The 19722-nt window shown below is 43.7% G+C and overlaps 1 protein-coding gene across 1 annotated transcript in view; it reads right to left on the bottom strand.

Annotated features, from left to right (window-relative positions):
- The window catches only part of epb41l4a (erythrocyte membrane protein band 4.1 like 4A), a gene marked incomplete at both ends in the record, with an annotated part of 40355 nt that extends 24562 nt beyond the window's left edge, over positions 1–15793 (bottom strand). Inside the window, 2 exons of the mRNA XM_080834704.1 lie at positions 1555–1659; positions 15695–15793. Coding sequence (XP_080690830.1) covers positions 1555–1659; positions 15695–15793 — 204 coding nt within the window. The remainder of the gene's footprint in view (positions 1–1554; positions 1660–15694) is intronic.
- Between the last annotated feature and the right edge of the window lie 3929 nt (positions 15794–19722).

Raw genomic sequence — 19722 nt, forward strand, 5'->3', positions numbered from 1 at the left:
ACAGAAACAAAGACCTCAATTTACAAGTGCTCCATTCATGCTCTGTGCCAAAGCGCTCAGAGGAGAGTGTCATGGGGAGGAGCAGAGATTACCTTGAGGGTATTTTAAACCCGCTCAACACAAACACGATAAAGGCACAGATGATATTATTTTATTGACATCCTTGTGCTGACTGAGAGGAGGATGAGGGGAGAGTGAGCGTTTAAAGTATGATGAGCAGTATGATAAGACTATAAAGGTTTGGAGTGGGCCTGAAAAACAACGGCAGAGCGATTTGCAGGGTGTCTATCGATCAAGATTCACACTACTTTATGAATTCAAATGCATTATACACTGTTACTGTGGCAAACTGTGTTACATTCATATCTGGCAAAACAGTTCAGTTAGAACTGTTCTTGCAACAAAAGAGTATAGTTTTCTCAGCTGCTTGACCTCATTTTTGAGTTACTTTGAACAAAAGCTTTTGCTCGCAGATACATGTAAAATGGACTTGATATAGATGGTCTGAGCTTTTAAAAGGGTAAACCACAGCTTTGACATTTGATTCTAATGTGATCCTTATTATAGTGGTGAATCATAAAGAAAATAGAGATGAGCATGCGTAACACCGTAGGTGATGTCATCTATCAGACCCATTCACTGTTGAAAAATGAGGTGTGATTTTTTTCATCTGTGAGACATGAATGCATACTGTTCCATCTCTCTTTTGTTGCTACGGACCCATTTTCCTTTAAGTGCTGTTCCCTTCCCGTCTCCTCTTAGTCCTTTACAGTGAGTGTCATCTCTGCCATAAATCCAAACAGAGCCGACAAGCCCCAGAAGGTTCTGCTTCAGACTACGCCCATCTGTGTTACCGTCAGAGGGAGTGGGGGATGCTGGGATATCACGGCTCTGCTGTTATGTGGGGCTGTAGATTGCCTCATCCCATCCCAACCTCCCATCCCAAATTGAGCCCAGAGGCAAATGTAATTATATTCTTGCATCCTCCCAAAGCACCTTCTGCTAAGAGGGAGAGCGGCAATGACCCCCTGCTCTACATCATCTCTGGCCAAAAAAAGAGCTTTTCTCAAAAATCCATCCAACACATCAAATCCGCTGTCATAATTTAGTCGGCAGTCCCCTTTTCCCTGTCAGATTGTCAGTGCGCATCACAGCACCATCACTCTCTTTGAGGTAATTACTGCAGTATTGAGCTTGATGCTTCCTCTGCTCACAGGGCGGGAAGAGTGCAGGCATGGTTCCCATGGTGCCCTAACGCAATAGAGGCACTAATGAACAGAACTGACATGACTGCTCAAGATTGGGATCTATGCTGGATGTGTCCAAGGTGAAGAGAGAGGTTTCACTGTTATCGTAAAATACTATCATAAAAAAAAACACTCAAATACGCTGATGCCCCTCAAGTACGATTCCTTATCCACAACATTTCATGTGGTCTATTATAACACTGTCATAATGTAACGCTATGATAATGCTCTTCATAACTTGGGTCTATAAAAATCTTGGGTCCTTAAAAAAGGCGTAAAAAAGATTTATGCTTTTTGTGGGACTCACCGTTTGGTGGCTCCGGTCACAGTAGCGCAGGCCAAAGTAGTCAGTCTCTGCCAGGTTCACATGGCTGAGCACCACATCCAGAACCACAGACCCCTTGGTGGACTTCTATGGGACAGAGATGGAGAATGGGGGAGACATCAGTGTCATTACTGTCTACAAACAAACGGCAACGGCAACATGAATGTGCTGGAACATTTTGCATCATATTGGGATGAGGACAAGTTAAACAAATACACATTGGGGCAGCTTAGCATTTCACTGATGTGCCAAATTGAATGAAGGACAATTGAAATACTTAAATACAGACAACTGCCACTCTTCAACGGCGTAATGCTAAAATCCTTTTTTTAAATGTTGTAAGGAACATAATAAATATAAGCAACAGATCAGCCTCTGATAAACTACTTACACAATATAGTACAAAATAAAAACCTTATTTTAGATAAGCCGTGAGCGTGTATGGCACCCATAAGTCCTCAGGCTATACATAGTTTTAAACATTTATTACATCACAATCCTGCACCACCCGTCAATCACTGTGCAACCTTGTTCAGAATTTTTCAGTCAGGTGGAACACTGAGGACGTTTCACATTTTAAGATCTTAAACCCAATCCCGTCAGGGAACGGGGTTCCAGCACCTAATTGTGCTGCCTGAATATGAACAGATCCCTCAGTTAACCGGAGTATTGCTCCAGGACACAGGATAGAGGAAGCGGGGAAGGCGCAGTGTACTTGACATTGATAGGATCTGACATCCCAACCACATCTCTATGATCACTCTGGTTGTCACTCTTGTGATAAAACTCTACGCCCAAGGAGAAAATTGCCATGCACTCTGCACATACATATCTTTCTGTCAGCTTCCTCTTGCTTTCAATTAACACCACACAGCTCCAGAGAGAGGGAGTCCACACTCTCTCGAGTGAAAAAGTGAGTTCTCTTTCAGGTGTACAACGAAGCTTGCCCTTGGCAGATGCAGACAGACTTCTGTGTATCTGTTTGGACTTGGCAGCCAGGGAATGCAATCTGTGGCTTTGTGATAAGCTATGTTACTGTATACAGCATTTAGTGCTTCACCACAAAACCAGACATCAAATGAGCCACACACACACACACACACACACACACACACACACACACACACACACACACACACACACACACACACACACACACACACACACACACACACACACACACACACACACACACACTGTGATTTGTACCTGCTGTGGCACGAGCATACATGCAGAGTACACACCTCACTCTCACTTTCAGTGTATTACACAGTCTGGTTATTTTCCTTACAGAAAAACCTTTAAGGGCTGAATTCCTGTTGAACGTTGAACTCTGAGCCTCTTCAGCTTGTGGTGCACTGCATTGAGCTGAAGAACACTTTTGGTTGTTAGCATTTAAGGTAAGTTAATCTATTGAAGAACTATTTCTGCCAAGAGAGGGTTTCATGTAAAACCACACAGAATACAAATAATTCTTTGCTACAGCAAGAAAGGTATTCATAGGTGAAAACTTGATGTACCTGTAAACAGGTAAAATCAAATGAAGACACTTAAATGATGAATCTCTTCAAACCAATGAGTGATTATGAATTGAGTGAGAGACTTCCTTAGAATTGCTGCCACGTACTGAGACAGGCAGACTGGTTATAGGGAAAACGATTGTGTCAGTGATAGAGCCTTCCCTCTTTGGCCTGTGACATGATTGCAGTCTCTGCAGTTTTCATCTGGACTGTTCTGACCCTTCCACCCTAAGCTTGATTAAAGGGGATGATAGATCTACTGTCATCCACTGCAGAGAGGGACACATTTTTTCTCTTCTTATTCCCCCAGTTGGTGTGCGAGGTATGGCTTCTTTGAGTTCCTCGGTGATAACAAGTGTGCCGTGACTGACAATGTTCACACAGGTCAGTGGTAGAGGGAAACTTTTAATTCATCGAACATAAGCCTCTCTGATCCTTATCATAACACTAGCAGAAGGGGAAAGGATGCCGTGTTGAAACATCTTAATTTAAATGGCAGTGAATTGGGCTCATCTTTCCGCACCTCGTTAATCATGTCACAAAGAGCCGCCCATCTTTTAAAATGGTTGGGAAATGTAAAAACAGGGAATGATCTTCAGGAGAGCTTTCGGGTGAGGCCTGGATGATAATTATGGCAGGCACTATGCACCTGAGTGCTGAGTGACAGAGTAATAAAACAAGCTAGGCACAAATCCAATTGACAGGAAGAGGCAGAACTATTGAGGCATTTCGTCTTGGTAACAGAACCAAATACTTCCATCTGGATGAAGCAGTGGGAGTCTCTAAAACACATTAAGCAGAGATGCATGGGACTTGTAGTAGAACACAGGATTTTCAGTTACAAGGCAGAGCAAATACCCTTCAATTTTTCCCTTGCATGCACATCTTGTCTAAACAGCACACCACCGATGATCCTGCTCTGTCTTGGCTATGGTGAGGGCAGCGACTACATTAAGCAAAAGAGGCCGAGAGGGACGGACGACTGAGCAATGTGTCACGAAGCGTGCTCTTGATAGTTTATTCCGTTTGACAGTTTCTTTTCACTTGCATGTGGACCTGACCTTTTCACCCACCCGTGACATGAGATCCGTTGAAGACGTGTTTCTATGATGAAACATTTTCTTAGTCTCGTACGTTGCTGTGCCAGCGAGTGCCAACCCCCATCCCTCCCTCACGTCGGCCCACAACTCCAGAACTGTCCTTTGCCCTGTGTCCCCAGATTCCTCTCTCTCAGAGCACTGTGCCCAAGTCTATAGGCACTAACTAGGCTAGGGGAAAGCTACGGGCACGTCCGCTCATATTCTGGTGCTGCTAAGCGCTGCTCGCCTCCGCACCAGGAGCCGGCCCACATGTCATTAGAGTGGCGCGGCAGAGACGTGAAAGAGGCGCCTTTTCAGGTGACTCCTACTGCGGCGTGCAGGAGCCACCCGCTTGGAGTGGGCATTGGTGCAGGATGCCGAGGGAGAAGGGATCGGCTTTGCGTTCGGGCAATATGACTCCAACGTCAGGCTGCAGGAGAAAGAGATGTGGCAGCTATCTTTGGAACCCTGGATTCAGCTGCAGAATGTGTCTGCTTAACCAGGTGAGGCCTAAAACAGGCATCATTCTGGAAGCATATGTTTTAACTGTCTTGGTCTTGCTTGTTGTGTTATCGTTCACATTATTGCTGCCTTCTAGACAACGCTGAGTAAACCAGGTTCATTCACTGTGGCAAGTACAAAGCTTCAGGCTTACAATTCTCTCACAAGCCTACAAACATTAGCACCCCCCCCCCCCCCCCTCCACCCCTTCAAAATTGTGTGGCTAAAGGGAGAATGACATAATTGTGCTGAATAGGTGCTACAAGCGCTGACAGCTGACACTGGCATGACACACGGCTGAAAGCGTGACAGGAACCTCTCCGAAAAGCCTCTGATGGAAACCTGACCTCCGCTGAGCTCGCCACTACCCTGAGGGGGCTTGCCTTCGCCGCGCAGGTTCACACGCACTCGGCTCCTCCAAAAGCCTATAAACAGGGTGGCCATCAGAGTTAGTGAGGTTCAGGTTACACTCTGGAATCACGCAGAAGGATCTGGGGGTGGGGGGCTACTACTCCCTGAGGTCTGTGGGTAACCTGGAGCCAGGCTGTGTTACGTCCTGTGCTGTCCTCCTGATGCAACTCAGCTAAAGCTACCTACAGTGTATCCCTTGTATCTGCACACACTCGTTTGGGTCACATTTGACTGGGATTTATTCACTACTTTTGCTTTACTTTAAAACGGTTTCACAGGTTTCACACTTTTACATATCCCCATATGTCAGAGTGAAAGATTCAGCCTGAACAACTGCTTTATGTTTTGCCAGTACTGGTGATAGTGAATATATTGTCCTTCAACCTTTGTTAACATTAGCCTTTGTTTGTACAGATTAAACAGAATCCTGGTGCTAAAATGATATAAAAAGGCCCCACTCATTAGAGGAGCATTAATACTGGGGACAAGCGTGACACATGTAATGTGTAATGTGGCGTTTAATGTGGTGGATGATGTCTGGGATTGGGAGACACAATCTCGGCTGATGGTGTCCTGACAAGCTAAAACCAAAAGGACAATCAGTGAGAAAGACTGTGTCCTCTGACAAACACCAATCACCTAATCAGGTCAGGTGTCTGCCCAGACCCCTAGAGAGACAGGGAGCAGCTGCTAGAGCATCAGAGCAGGGGGGGAGAGAGAGGAAGAGAGAGGAAGAGGGGACAACAAGTTTATGGATGATGTGTTGATATTGTGAATGTGTCAGATAAAGGCAGCTGGAGAAGAGAGATTAGAAAGAAACATCCTGTTTCTAAAAAAAACCTTGAATCTCTCTCTGCCTCTGTTCTTGTCAACTGTCAATTCAGTTCAATTCAAGAAGTTTATTGGCATGACTCACACACACACACACACACGCACACGCACACGCACACGCACACGCACACGCACACGCACACGCACACGCACACGCACACGCACACGCACACGCACACACACTCTGTTGCCTACTGAGTGGTAGTATATTCTTTGTTGTGACCGCCTCCAGAAAAATCCCCTCAGGTGACTCAGTCTGAAGCTGCCTCCAGCGGTGCCAGTCTCAGATACGGAGAAACCCCACCTACGTAACACCGTTGGTATGAGCGCACACAAGATACTGGAGAGACAGGGGAACGTGAGCACCTTTGGGTCTAGTTGGCAGTGTCTGGGCGCGTTCCCTTGAAGGGCTACTCCTCCCAAGAACATGCTCTCCACATTCCTCTCCTATCACCCCCACTGATAAGGCTTCTGAGCTGGTCAGGGTGGGTTTGCAAGAATAACACCAGGAAACATAACATGAAGAGGAAACGTCTCTTCTAATGGAGTCCAGAGCTCTACTTACCTCTTGACATCCCCAATGGCTATCACCTCAGACATTCTAAGTCTACTCTGTAGTCTCTGTAGTGTATTTTTATTAGTGTATCTTTTATTATTTATATATGTTTATGATGACATTTTGATACCATATCGATTAGACATTATTTAATTACACAAACGCAACTGCTGCAGTGTGATGAATATTCTAACCTAAGGGTTTGCAAAAGGGAAATTGGTAAATTAACCAGACTTGGCTCGTATTCAAACACAAATCGTCTAGTATATAAAGTGTGCCAATGAGTGCTCCTGTAGAATAGATTTGGGCATAATTGAAAAGAGCTAATCAAAAGCATCGTTGCCCATGTGGCCAAAGTTTATTACACTGTTCAAATCTCATTTCCCATTAGGACAATTACGCTATTCACTATTGGCCCGCACACTATATCAATATTGACTTGTGAGAACTAAGATGGATTCCTATTGATTTATAGCCCCTGGCCTTCAGGCCAATGAGCCGCAGCCATGGGGACTAATGGGAGCACTATAATAAGTGTGTGAAGATCTTCAGGATTACCCCCTAGAGTGGCATCTAAGATAAAGGAATGACACATTTTACAACATTCCTCTATGTATTTGTGTGTGTGTGTGTTAGTTTGTGTGAGTGTGTCTGTCTGTCTACACTCAAGTGAAAGAGAGTTTTAATTTGCATTTGAGTGTGACTGTATAAATATACATTTCTTTGTGTGCATCTTTGCATGTCTATGTGTGCCTCTACATATGAGTGTGAGTCTGTACATGTGTATTTTTTCCATGTGAATGCACTTATGTGCATGTTTCTCTGTGTGTGTGCGTCTTTTTAAATGTTTTTGGGGTAGGGGAGTGAAAGTGCTTGCTGTTCTTTGAGACGTATTACTCCCCCTGACATGCCCTCTCTGTCCCCATGGCAACAGGGTCATCACATGACGATCTGGCCATCTGCTGCACTCTGAGTTTTCTAGCCTGATGATGGCTGCTGCTGCTGTTGCTGCGCTGTGTGTGTGTGTGTGTGTGTGTGTGTGTGTGTGTGTGTGTGTGTGTGTGTGTGTGTGTTTGTGTGTGTGTGTGTATGTGTCTGTGTGTGTGTGTATGTGTATGTGGGTGGACAGGCAAGCAGGCAAGAGGACATGGTTGTGTATGACTCAGTGTGGCCTGTGTGTTGCGTGCATATGGGCGGGATGATATGATGCGCTGGATAAAACCCAGAAGCTCTCTCCGGCCAAAGCACATCAACCATCTGGGGCTTTGGGGGTCCATATCAGTCGACAGCCCCCCTCGTCCCAGATGGAACCTTCACATCATCACCACGGAAACCTTTCCCGCCCCTCTCATCCCGTTCTGAAACAAAGGGCTTGAAGGACGTGGTGTTTCTGTAAAACAGATAGCGAACACACACAAAGCACCTCCAGCGCCTCTTCAGTGGCACCGCTCCCTCCAGGGAGAAGGAGGAGGAGGAGGAGAGCAGGTTATATTTCACGCTGGCCTTATTCCTCCACGGTTCCCTTCATCTCCCTGCAGCACCAGAGGAGACTCATCCAGATGCTTCAGTCGCCCATCGAGCTTCCAACCCAGATGCTTCCAGTTGCTATAGTTACATAGCGATAAACTCTCACAATGTGGGACCTCATCCCCCCCCCCCCCCGACTAAATGAGCCTCCGGTTTACTAGGGTCTCCCCATAATGAAATAAGCAGGGACAAAGGGAGGCCAGGTTTCTGACACAGCCCATCTGTCTGAAGGCACTGTCTGTGTCGAGCCACACGCACTCTCCCTTTCTACCATTAAAGCTGCTGTTTGCACCTGAACATCCAAGTGGTAATTCTCTGACAGCAATTAACCAATTAAAACAACCACTTGCTGACTGATTGCTTTGTTGACGTTGATTTATTCATAACGGACACATTTTTTCGTAATTACTGAGAAAAAATTGCTGAGGCCCTAACCTCAACCCTCGTCTTGAACTGCAGAATTTAAGGGCTTAAATGGTACAAGAGAGACGTTTTCAATAATGACTTACATTACTGCTTCAGCAAGAATTCTGTCAGCATAGCAATGTAGAAGTAGAGCTGGGATCAGGGACTCACACGGCTTAAGGGAGAAACATGTATGACCACACAACAAAAATCAGCCCCATTCTGAGGCATGAGATGTAAACCTGGGCACATTATTTCCACTTGGGCCACAGGCAAGGACAGACAAAAGGCTGGCTGAAGCGGACAACCTCCTCCCCGAAGGCGCTCACTCACGGAACTGAATCAAACCAGCCGCGGGGCCACGCTGTAATTTATATAAAAACAACTTCGCTTTATGGTTCAGAGGAGAGATGTACTCCACGGATGCCTGAATCAAAGAGAGAGGCGGGCTGCAATACAAATCCACTCAGCGCCCAGGGTACACACATTTCACAGATAACAAAAAAATGCACACTCACGCGCTGGGAAAATACATCAACCCAAAGCCTGGAGGAGCGGGCATAAATAGAAGCAGAATGCTGACTTTGAGCCAAAACAATGAAAAAACTTCTCTCCCAGATACATTTAAATAGAAAGTGACCTTGTGTAAGTATCATATCGGTCAAAATCTACCAGTGGCAGAAACCATTTAGCCATGCGTCGCTGTTGAGCTCTGGGTTTGGAGTAGAAAACTGCACTTGGGAAATTAATATTTCATAGCCATTTCACTAATGCACTGATGAGTGGGGGCTTCTAATGTTTCATGGTCTAAGTGCCAGTCAGAAGAAAAATGTCTTTGACATATTGTACCTTTAACAGAACAGAGAGGAACCATTATAGAGGCCATTAGTGATGACGTCACCAACGTAACATAACATACAACATAAGACAGAGATTGCTGATCTTGACGAATATAAAAGACGGATCTGAAAATATTCACATTCATAAATCTCAAAAAGAAGTGGTGTATAAACTCCTTGCAGAGGCACTGACATACATACCGGTAAGATGGCTGAGTAAAGTCTAGTAAAGTCTAGACATGGATGTAATGCCATGCAGCAGACACTGTGCCTTTCTGGTCTCTGCACAGCATTCTGTTCACGATAAAACATCCGTATTTTGACCGAGCATGAATTCAGCAACTTGTAAGGGCTCACTGGGGGTCCTACAGCACCAATACATTATAGATGCATATGGATTTGGTGTTTTATTTGGTGTGCACAATATTGGAGTGTTCAATCAAGCTGTCTGGCTGCTAATTGCTCCCTAATGAGAAAATCACTCACAGCTACTACTGAGAGATTTCTCCCAGAACTTGCTAGATTTGTTGATAAAACTGCGGTTTGTGGTTTTGACTCATGGCATTCCGTTTTTCAAAACAAAAGCCCTGATCAGAGGGGTGAAAAGAAAAAGGAAAGGATATTCGGTAGGAAATAAGAGTGGAATGTGGAGGCGGTAAGTCGCGCCATGCGTGTGCATTTAAAGAATGTGCCGCGTATCACAACAGTGTAATCAATGTTAATGCCAGCCTTTGAAAGGGAAGATTACATCCCTAAAGACAGCCAGCCATGCAGAGATTATTGCAGTATTCTTTATCCCATCCCCCTATCGAGTCCCGCTAAAGCCCCTCTCCATCCAGTTCAAGCTCCGGAGGGAGCGAGTAACACTGTGCACACCTCCCCACAGCCCCTCCATCAATAACCTTTTATGAACACATCCTGCACAGGGAAATTAATGATCGTTTCAGCGTGATATGATTGTGTATGGCAGTCATTTGGAATCTGATTTTCATAAAGTTGCTGGTGATGCCAACAGACTGTTCATTAAGGAAGTGAGGGGACCTATAAATAACCTTGTTTTGGCAGATCAATAACACTCTGAATGGATTACATGAGAGGCCCAAAAGGCCACGGAATGGCTGTAATAAAAGTGGCATTTAAAACTAGCATTAGTGAATAATTCACATGTGAACTAATTGCCTGATGTGTTTTGATATTTGGTGCTGGTATAGGGGTGGTCTGACACCACAGGAGAGCTAATGGTTTCAGTCACATTCAATAAAAATTCTGATGTGTTTATATGTACATACCGTAGGTTGATTCAATAGCTCAAGTTTTACGAGTGGGAGGACAATTAAGACTCTTTCTCTCTAAGGTCCACTGTCTGTTAACTCACCTCCAGTCTCTCCCTCTCAGAGCAAAGTGGTAAACTGAGTCAAGGCAGAGACAGCTCTGATGGAAGACAAGTGGTGTTTGTTTTCATGATGACAGGTAGTTGGTATTTCCTGGGGTATGAGAGCAGAGATATTCTCAGGGAGTACACAACTAATCCTCTGTGATCTGTTACAAAGGCAGGTCTGGGGAATGTAGTGCCTGTCTCCAGCAGGTCCTTCAAACCAAACTCTTAAATCTCTCCCTCTCCCTGTCTGTCTGTCTCTCTCTCTCTCTCTCAAGCACACACACACCCTCTCTCTCTCTCTCTCGTACACCCCCCCCCCACACACACACACACACACACTCACACACATACACACACAAAGACACACTCACACACACAAACACTCACACATGAATGGACTCCGGCATACACTGCAAGACAAAGTCCGGTGACCTTTTTTGCCCCTGGATTTATGACTGGGTCAAAACATGACATGACTGAAAAAACACTTGTGGTGCATGGTGACCAACACACACTGTCAATAAAAACACATACAAAATGTTACTGATGTAAAAGTCCATTTGAGGGTATGTGGATAACTAAAGGTTGTTTAATAAATGATAAATGGGTGGATGAAGAAGGAGGGGCCACAGCTGAGTGAGAGCTGATGACCGTGAAGCCTTTAACGTGCCGTCATGGGCGATCCTTTCCACCCCATCACACCCTCACTGCAGCGGGATTCCTGGCCCTTTGTGTGCGCGGCCAGCGCTTGCGGGCAGCCAGCCGTAGGCACACACCCAAACCCAACACTGCCCTCAGCCCCACTCAAGAAGAGAGGTGGGGTGGGGTGGGGCGAGAGAGAGTGAGAAAGAGAGGGGAGTGGGATCAGGAGTAGAGTGAGAAGAGAGAAAAGGTTTGGATGAGCGTGGGAGGGACACATAGACGGAGAAGCTGGAAAGAGTGTGAATAGAGTTAGAAAGATAGGAGGAGCTGGAAAGAGAGGGGGAGCTGCGAAAAAGTTTTTAAGGACAGGATTCAGGAAAATGAGAGGGAGAAATGAGGGGTGGTAAGAGAATGGGAGGAGCGAGGAGAGAAAGCGAGAGAGTAAAGAGATTTGGGGCTGAACGGTAATCTGTAATCTTTAATCCCCTAATTTTCCTCTATGTTCACCTTCTCATTACACTCCTCATCACCACACCCTGATGACATCACAGCAAAGGCAGTGGCTACTTAACCAGATGCTTGAAATTACACTTGCCGTTTTTTCCAGATATTTCACTATTTCTCAAATCAAATGAAACAGTGCTTTTTTTCACAACTCCTGTTTAGAGTACAAATTTAACTTGGTGTATTTTATCAGCAATATTTGATTGCACTATTTTAGAAGCTTTGTCTTATATACATAAAGACTGAAACAGTTTGTACAACCGCACATGCCCATGCAGATGGTCACCAGCTGACATAAAGTGTCTGTCTCGTTCCCTGACACCGTGGTTGACCCCACAAAAGCATACCTCACATACCTGCACACCTGCAAACTACCACATTATACCCATTACAGACTGACTCATACTCTTCAGAAAAGAATGTTTGAACTTTGGCTAGCTTTTGGACTTGAAAACAAACCCACCAGTTGACCGTCTACTTATATTTGTTTGTTTCCTCGATAAGAATCTTGCTTTAACTGCTTGACAAGGAAGTGGACAAAAGGTTAATGGTTAAAACTGCTGTGGTTGTGTGTCCATGTTTATTGGAATACTGTACATAGAACCACTGTACACTGCAAAATAGCTGCCTAAAATAAAAACAGACTCTCTCGAGGGTCTCCTCTGTAATACAAAATACAATACATTTATTTCATAGCACAATTTGCGGTTTGGGGTCTCTAAAGATTGTTGTATTTGTGTTTGTTGTATTCAGCAGCTTCAATGGGGGTTTCAGGCCCAGGGCTCTGTAAAGTGAACTTGAGACTATAATATTGTTTTGGCGCTATATAAATAAAATTTAACTGAACTGAATTGAATTGAATTTTGATTAGAGATGGGAAGACAAACTGAGAAGAAATCTGGATCCAGGTGCCTGGAGTAAAGCAGTGGGTTAGAACTGACTATTTTATGACTCTGACCCTGAACCAAGTTCTCTCTCTCTCTCTCTCTGCCACTTCTCTCTTCCCCTAAGCTATGTGCTGAAGGCCTCATGCAGGAAGATCTTAGCACTGGGATGAATTCCATACTCATTCTCTGTGCTTCGCCCCTCTCTCTGAAGACGACCAACCTGTGGTAAGGACTGAGTTATGGCAGTAAGAGAGACCTGAGAACTCACAAGGAAACAAATCATGGTGCTGGGGCACAGGCTGTCAAGTGTGCACACACACACGCACACAGATACTCACACACGCACAGATACACACACACACACGCACAGATATGCACACGGCAAACAAATCCACTGACATTTGTGTTGTTAATTATTAGAGAGTCAAGAGGCCAGAGTCTCTGTAGACTTTACAAAAATACTGACACACTCACTGACCCCAACACACACATACAGTATACACACTCACACCAACACACACATACACTCCCAGTCAGAGCCAATATCTTTGGGTCATCTTGTTGTGGCCGTCCAAACACGTGAGCATTTCTGTTCAATCATGCAAAATCCCACACAGCCCTGTGGGAAAACTCAATGGAGCCTTTGTGTGTGTGTGTGTGTGTGTGTGTGTGTGTGTGTGTGTGTGTGTGTGTGTGTGTGTGTGTGTGTGTGTGTGTGTGTGTGTGAAAGAGTGTGTGTTTGTGTATTTGTGTGGGTGTGCATGTGTGTGTAGGAGTTAGATAGCCTCCTCTTCTGCTACTTGTGACCACATACTCCCAAATTCCCCATTTGCTCATCACTGTTGGTACAATGACAAACAGTACTAATGTCCATCAAACGGAAGAAACAAACAATAGGGATCCTGGAGCCCATTTTCTTGGACCCTCTATATCTGAACCTACTGATGAAAGACATGCTGGAGCTGGAATAAAACAGAACAAAAAGGGTATGTGTGTGTGGATGTTGGTGTGGGTGTGAGTGTATGTGTGTGTGGCTGTGTGGGTGTGTCATGTGTTTGGAGGGGGACAGCTGTACTGCTCTGTCAGGAGTGAAAAAAATCACCAAGGTTACACTCTGAGGTATGCCTCTTTTCATGTCACTTCCTGTCTTAAAACAGACACAAAGAAAAAGAGAGGAATTTAAAAAGTGTTTCCCTAGAGACATCTATACGCCCTATTCAAATGTTTTTAACCCCATGACCTCTGCTTCACCGCTGGACAAAGAACAACAATCCCAAGCACATTCAATGTCCTTTTCATCTGTTTATTTCCAACTTCTGTATGTCAGAGGTTCTGGCTGAGGTTGCAGCACCTCTCAGCCAATAAGCACCAAAGACGTGTTGCGTCATTAAAGCACTAAATCTTATCTAATTGGCACTGAAGCAGGCAGTGCAAATAAGATCACAAGCGGGATTAATTCTCACTTGTTTATTCAACTTCACCCAACAACTGTAAGAACTCCTGGGAAAATTCTAATGCCCTCTGAAATCCCTCCTACTGTACCAGCTGACGTTGCATTCCCCTTGGCCGTTAATTTCTTTGAATGACACATGGGGTTACACCTCTAAAATCTATGTGGTGGAACCCTGGTTGTTGTTTTATATAAAAAAATGCATTTCATTGATGTTTAAGTTCCACAGAAACTATCACAGTGATTATACAGATAAGAGAACACAACATCCATTAGACAATTTTAACAGCAAGATTTATGTCTGCTTGTCTGACCATCAGATAGGCTCAGATTTTGAAACGTGTGTTCTTGTTAAGCAGATGGACGTTTGTTCTTAAACATGTTGTACTTGGGTACTGTATTCTAGTGGGAGCATCTTTAAAGATGAAATCAGTAATGCCTACAAGGTGTTTAGCTTGTCTTAGACTCTTCAAACGACCAAGTTGAAGAACACCCTAAAAAGAAAGAGTGAAGAACACCTTGTAGTAGCTTGTCTCTCACAACCTCAGCCACACACCCTCAATTGGCATGGAGCTGCCCTGAGCTCAGAAGTGGCCCAGTGGCCCACCTGCACTGCCACGGTCTCCTCTGTAACCATTAAAAACAGATGAGCAACTTGATCTCTCCCGCCTGCAGTACTAGGGGCACAATGCCTCACAACGAAGAATCTCAGAGGTTTTCCCCCTTTGTGTTGGTGTGTGTGTGCGTGTGTGTATAAACAAAGGGTGTGTTTATAAATAATCTGTATGGTGCCCATTAGTGTGAGCGTGTCTTTGACTATGTATGCAAATGGATGTTGAAAATGCATAAAACAAATCCCTAGAGGATTCAGGGAACACCCTCTTTTGCAAGCCTATTCCATCACCATCCATGGCACTCACTGTACTCTCACCACCACCTCTTTCACAATCATTCTTCAATCGCGAGATTTACAACCTTTCGATTAATTGGAGAAAAAGCAATCCAACGTCCAAGTAAAGGAGCTTAAGTCAAATCAGTAGTCTATTGTATTCAGTATGCGTCACGCTGACAGGACTCCACGCGGCCCCGAGGAGGAGAAACGAGAGAAGAGACACTTCTGATATTGATACATTCAGTCTTTGTTCCACACACGAGGAAGAATTCTAACCATGTATTCGGTGCCTCTGAGGTAAGGTCATGGTATCCACTTGGAGAGTTACTGTAATGCCACTTTCTACTCAGAGGAATATTTGGGAGAAGTTAGAGTAAAGAGTAACGAAGTGTAGCCTACAGTGGCTTTCGAGACTTACATAAAGATTGTGTATTACTCAGTTATATGGCCACAAGGGCCAAATTCGTCTTGCGTGTATGTGAGAAAAACAACATATAATCTTCGTAATTTCATTAAATCGGATAATCGGATTGATACAATTCCAGTTAGTTATTTGCGAAATTGCCTCAAGTTTTCCCACAATCACTTCTCAATACACAATCAATCGTACATCAACAGGGCATCACACACCCTGTGGGTTTAACTTAATGAGTGGATTGAAACAAATTGACAAACAGAAAGGGAAAAACCAGTGTTTTACCTTGATTCCTTGTTGCTGAGTGGTCAACGCAAGTTTAGTTTCGTCCAAGAGGAGCACTTCGCAATAAAACTCCTCTTGGACTGCACAGAAGCAACTCATCTCTCCGGGTTTGACAAGCGAGCCTCACACAACTTGCAGATGTCTCAGCTCCTACAACATGGATTTTGCGGGTTTAAAGACTTTGCATACAGATTAAGACATACTAATTCATTAATTATACACGTGCATAACAGGAATCACTACAGAACCACACGCCCAGTTAGCAAGAGTAGGCAAATGTTTATCAATGCAATACGACCTGGATTTTGGCATAACATCGCATTTATTGAAACCCTTCAGAAAGATAGTCAGTTATGAAGCAAATTCATCAGCTTTTTCAATGTCTATGCATCACCTTAGTTGTGGTCGAAATATTAGCCGTCTTTGTCACAGTTCTTCACCCACGATGTCTTCATTTGGGATGGACGTGTCTACAAACAAGTTTTGTCCACATGTTACGACTACTTTTGTGCTTGATATAGCCCTACGTCCAGTTGGCACATCGATTGTGCGTTTTCATCCACTTCTTAAAGGCAACTTTTATTCTTCACGCTTCCCGAACCCCCCAAATCCTTCAGAGGCTATACTATTTCCAAAATAATTCCTATCTTTTGCATTTAAGATGTCCTCTGAAAAGAGAAAAAGTCACACATCTCTAGAGCGTTTTGGCAAGAGGAACGCAGAGTTGGTGTATCTATCCGGCAGTGCACTGTGCGTTGCTAGGGAGCTGGCTCGGTGTGACGGTGTCTCCACCACAGTAGATCCTTCAGTCCAGTGACTCCGCCCTTACCATCTCCCCAAACCGGACCCGTAGCACCACGCGACGTTCCTGCCACCTGTCGGGAAAAAAATAGGATGCGCGCTTCGTCCTCTTCTCAGTTTTACGGTATCCGAACTTTCTCTCTCTCTGTTTCTCTATTATTTTAAACCTTTTTCAATGAATGACTCACACACCGGTGACGAAAACTGCATCAATGTCTGCGTTCCTTCAGACCTTGACATCTCCTCTAAACTCACCCAAATTCAAATAGATTTTTTTTTCTGGTTTTGTACTGACCTCTGGTGTTCAGACTTATATTGGTCACTCAGAAATGTATACACGGAGGTAATTCAGTCAGAACAGCAGAGGGGTTAAAGTGACCTTATAGCCTACATGTGTTATCAGTAAAATAGCCTATATTAGTAAACCGTAAGACGTCCTTTACTCTGCTCAGTTTTGGATTCCCTAAGCCCCTTGTGCATGCCCCCGAGCATTGCCTGAAATGGTCCAGAGCAGGCTGAAGCAAGCCTACAAAAAAATTAAGATGAAAATTGTCTGCGATCTGCAGTATTCTCAATAATGAAACAAGTGAGTGCACTCTTCTTACCCGTTGCTGTTATGAATAATGGAAAACATTGCCTATAGTCTGCAGGTTGTATAAACAGGACCAAATATTAGTAACAACCACAAATAACACCATAATAGTTAGGTATTATTGTCATTATTAGTCTTGTTTTTAATTGTAGCTAGTTCAACACTGAGGCTACTGGAAGGGACAGAGCAGACTCTAGGCTACTTCTTGGGGAAGCTTAGATGTGCAGCAATAAGTTGCATATATACAGCCGCGGAAAAAATTAAGAGACCACTTCAAAATTATCAGTTTCTCTGGTTTTACTATTTATTGGTACGTGTTAAAGTAAAATGTACATTTTTGTTTTATTCTATAACCTACTGGCAACATTCCTACCAAATTTCAAATAAAAATATTGTCATTTAGATCATTTATTTGCAGAAAAATGACAATTGGTCAAAATAGCAAAAATGATGCAGTGTCTTCAGATCTCGAATAATGCAAAGAAAACAAGCTCATATTCATTTTTAAACTACACAATACTAATGCTTTAACTTAGGAAGAGTTCAGAAATCAATATTTGGTGGAATAACCTTGATTTAAAATCACAACTTTCATGTGTCTTGGCATGCTCTCCACCAGTCTTTCTCATTGCCGTTGGGTGACTTTATGCTACTCCTGGCGCAATAATTCAAGCAGCTCGGCTTCTTTTCATGGCTTGTGACCATCCATCTTCCTCTTGATCACATTTCAGAGGTTTTTTTATGGGATTCAGGTCTCGAAATTGGGCTGGCCATGACAGGGTCCTGATCTGGTGGTACTCCATCCACACCTTTACCGGCCTGGCTGTGTGGCATGGATCATTGCCCTGCTGGAAAAAACACTTCTCAGAGTTGAGGAACATTGTCAGAGCAAAAGGAAGCAAGTTTTTCTGCCGGGACAACGTTGTACTTTGCCTGGCTGAGGTTTGTAAAAGACCATAAGGATTGAACCAAAGCGGACTGGAGGTCATCTTCTAAGTTCATCTTCTCTGAGTCCAATTTTTAGCTTTGCCCAACACATGGACGTCTGATGGTTAGACGGAGACCTGGAGAGGCTACAAGCCACAGAGTCTTGCACCTACTGTGAAATTGGACTCATCAGAGAAGACGAACTTAGAAGACCCTCCAGTCCGCTTTTTCAATTCTTATGGTCTTTTACAAACCTCAGCCAGGCAAAGTACAACGTTGTCCCGGGAGAAAAACTTGCTTCCTTTTGCTCTGACAATGTTCCCCAACTCTGAGAAGTGTTTTTTCCAGCAGGGCAATGCTCCATGCCACACAGCCAGGCCAGCAAATGTGTGGATGGAGTACCACCAGATCAGGACCCTGTCATGGCCAGCCCAATTTCGAGACCTGAATCCCATAAAAAAACCTCTGAAATGTGATCAAGAGGAAGATGGATGGTCACAAGCCATGAAAAGAAGCTGAGCTGCTTGAATTATTGCGCCAGGAGTAGCATAAAGTCACCCAACGGCAATGTGAAAGACTGGTGGAGAGCATGCCAAGACACATGAAAGTTGTGATTTTAAATCAAGGTTATTCCACCAAATATTGATTTCTGAACTCTTCCTAAGTTAAAGCATTAGTATTGTGTAGTTTAAAAATGACTATGAGCTTGTTTTCTTTGCATTATTCGAGATCTGAAGACACTGCATCATTTTTGCTATTTTGACCAATTGTCATTTTTCTGCAAATAAATGATCTAAATGACAATATTTTTATTTGAAATTTGGTAGGAATGTTGCCAGTAGGTTATAGAATAAAACTAAAATGTACATTTTACTTTAACACATACCAATAAATAGTAAAACCAGAGAAACTGATAATTTTGAAGTGGTCTCTTAATTTTTTCCGCGGCTGTATATATTTTTTTTTACCAGTCTGTTGTTGCAAGTTCAATTTTCTTTGCACCCATTTGTTGGGGCAGCAGCATAAGTCTGAGCCAGTAGAAACTGAACAAGCTGCTAAAGAAGGCTGGCTCTGTGCTGGGGATTGCTCTGGAGAGGGATGTTGCACAAACTGTTCAACATAATTGACAACAACATCAGAATCCCTGCATAACCTACTGGCTCCTAACAGGGACTGCTACAGGAAATCATTCCTGCCCGAGAACAATATAGAATGATTCCACTCTATGCCAGGAGAGAGGACCTAGCCTATCCTCTGAGTGGTAATGCACAATGCACATTCTACATTTAATTTGCACAGTTATAGCTAGGCTATATCTATCTATCTATCTATCTATCTATCTATCTATCTATCTATCTATCTATCTATCTATCTCTCTCTCTATATATATCTATCTATCTCTCTCTCTCTCTCTCTCTCTCTCTCTCTCTCTATATATATATATATATATATATATATATATCTATCTATCTATCTATCTATCTATCTATCTATATCTATCTATCTATCTAGCTCTCTCTATATATATATATATATTTAGTTAACGTGATAATTTTGACTTTTTGTGCGCTAGTAATGTGAGGAACAAGCGTTGATATTGCAATGTGGTCATATTGCCTGTGGTAGTGCGCGCGCGACCTGCGCTGTTGGACGCAGCTTCCGCATATGAGGATCAAGCATGCGCGCGAGCCTACGGAACACACAACAT

This window comes from Sprattus sprattus (genome assembly GCF_963457725.1).
Source record: "Sprattus sprattus genome assembly, chromosome: 3".
Classification (NCBI taxonomy): domain Eukaryota; kingdom Metazoa; phylum Chordata; class Actinopteri; order Clupeiformes; family Clupeidae; genus Sprattus; species Sprattus sprattus.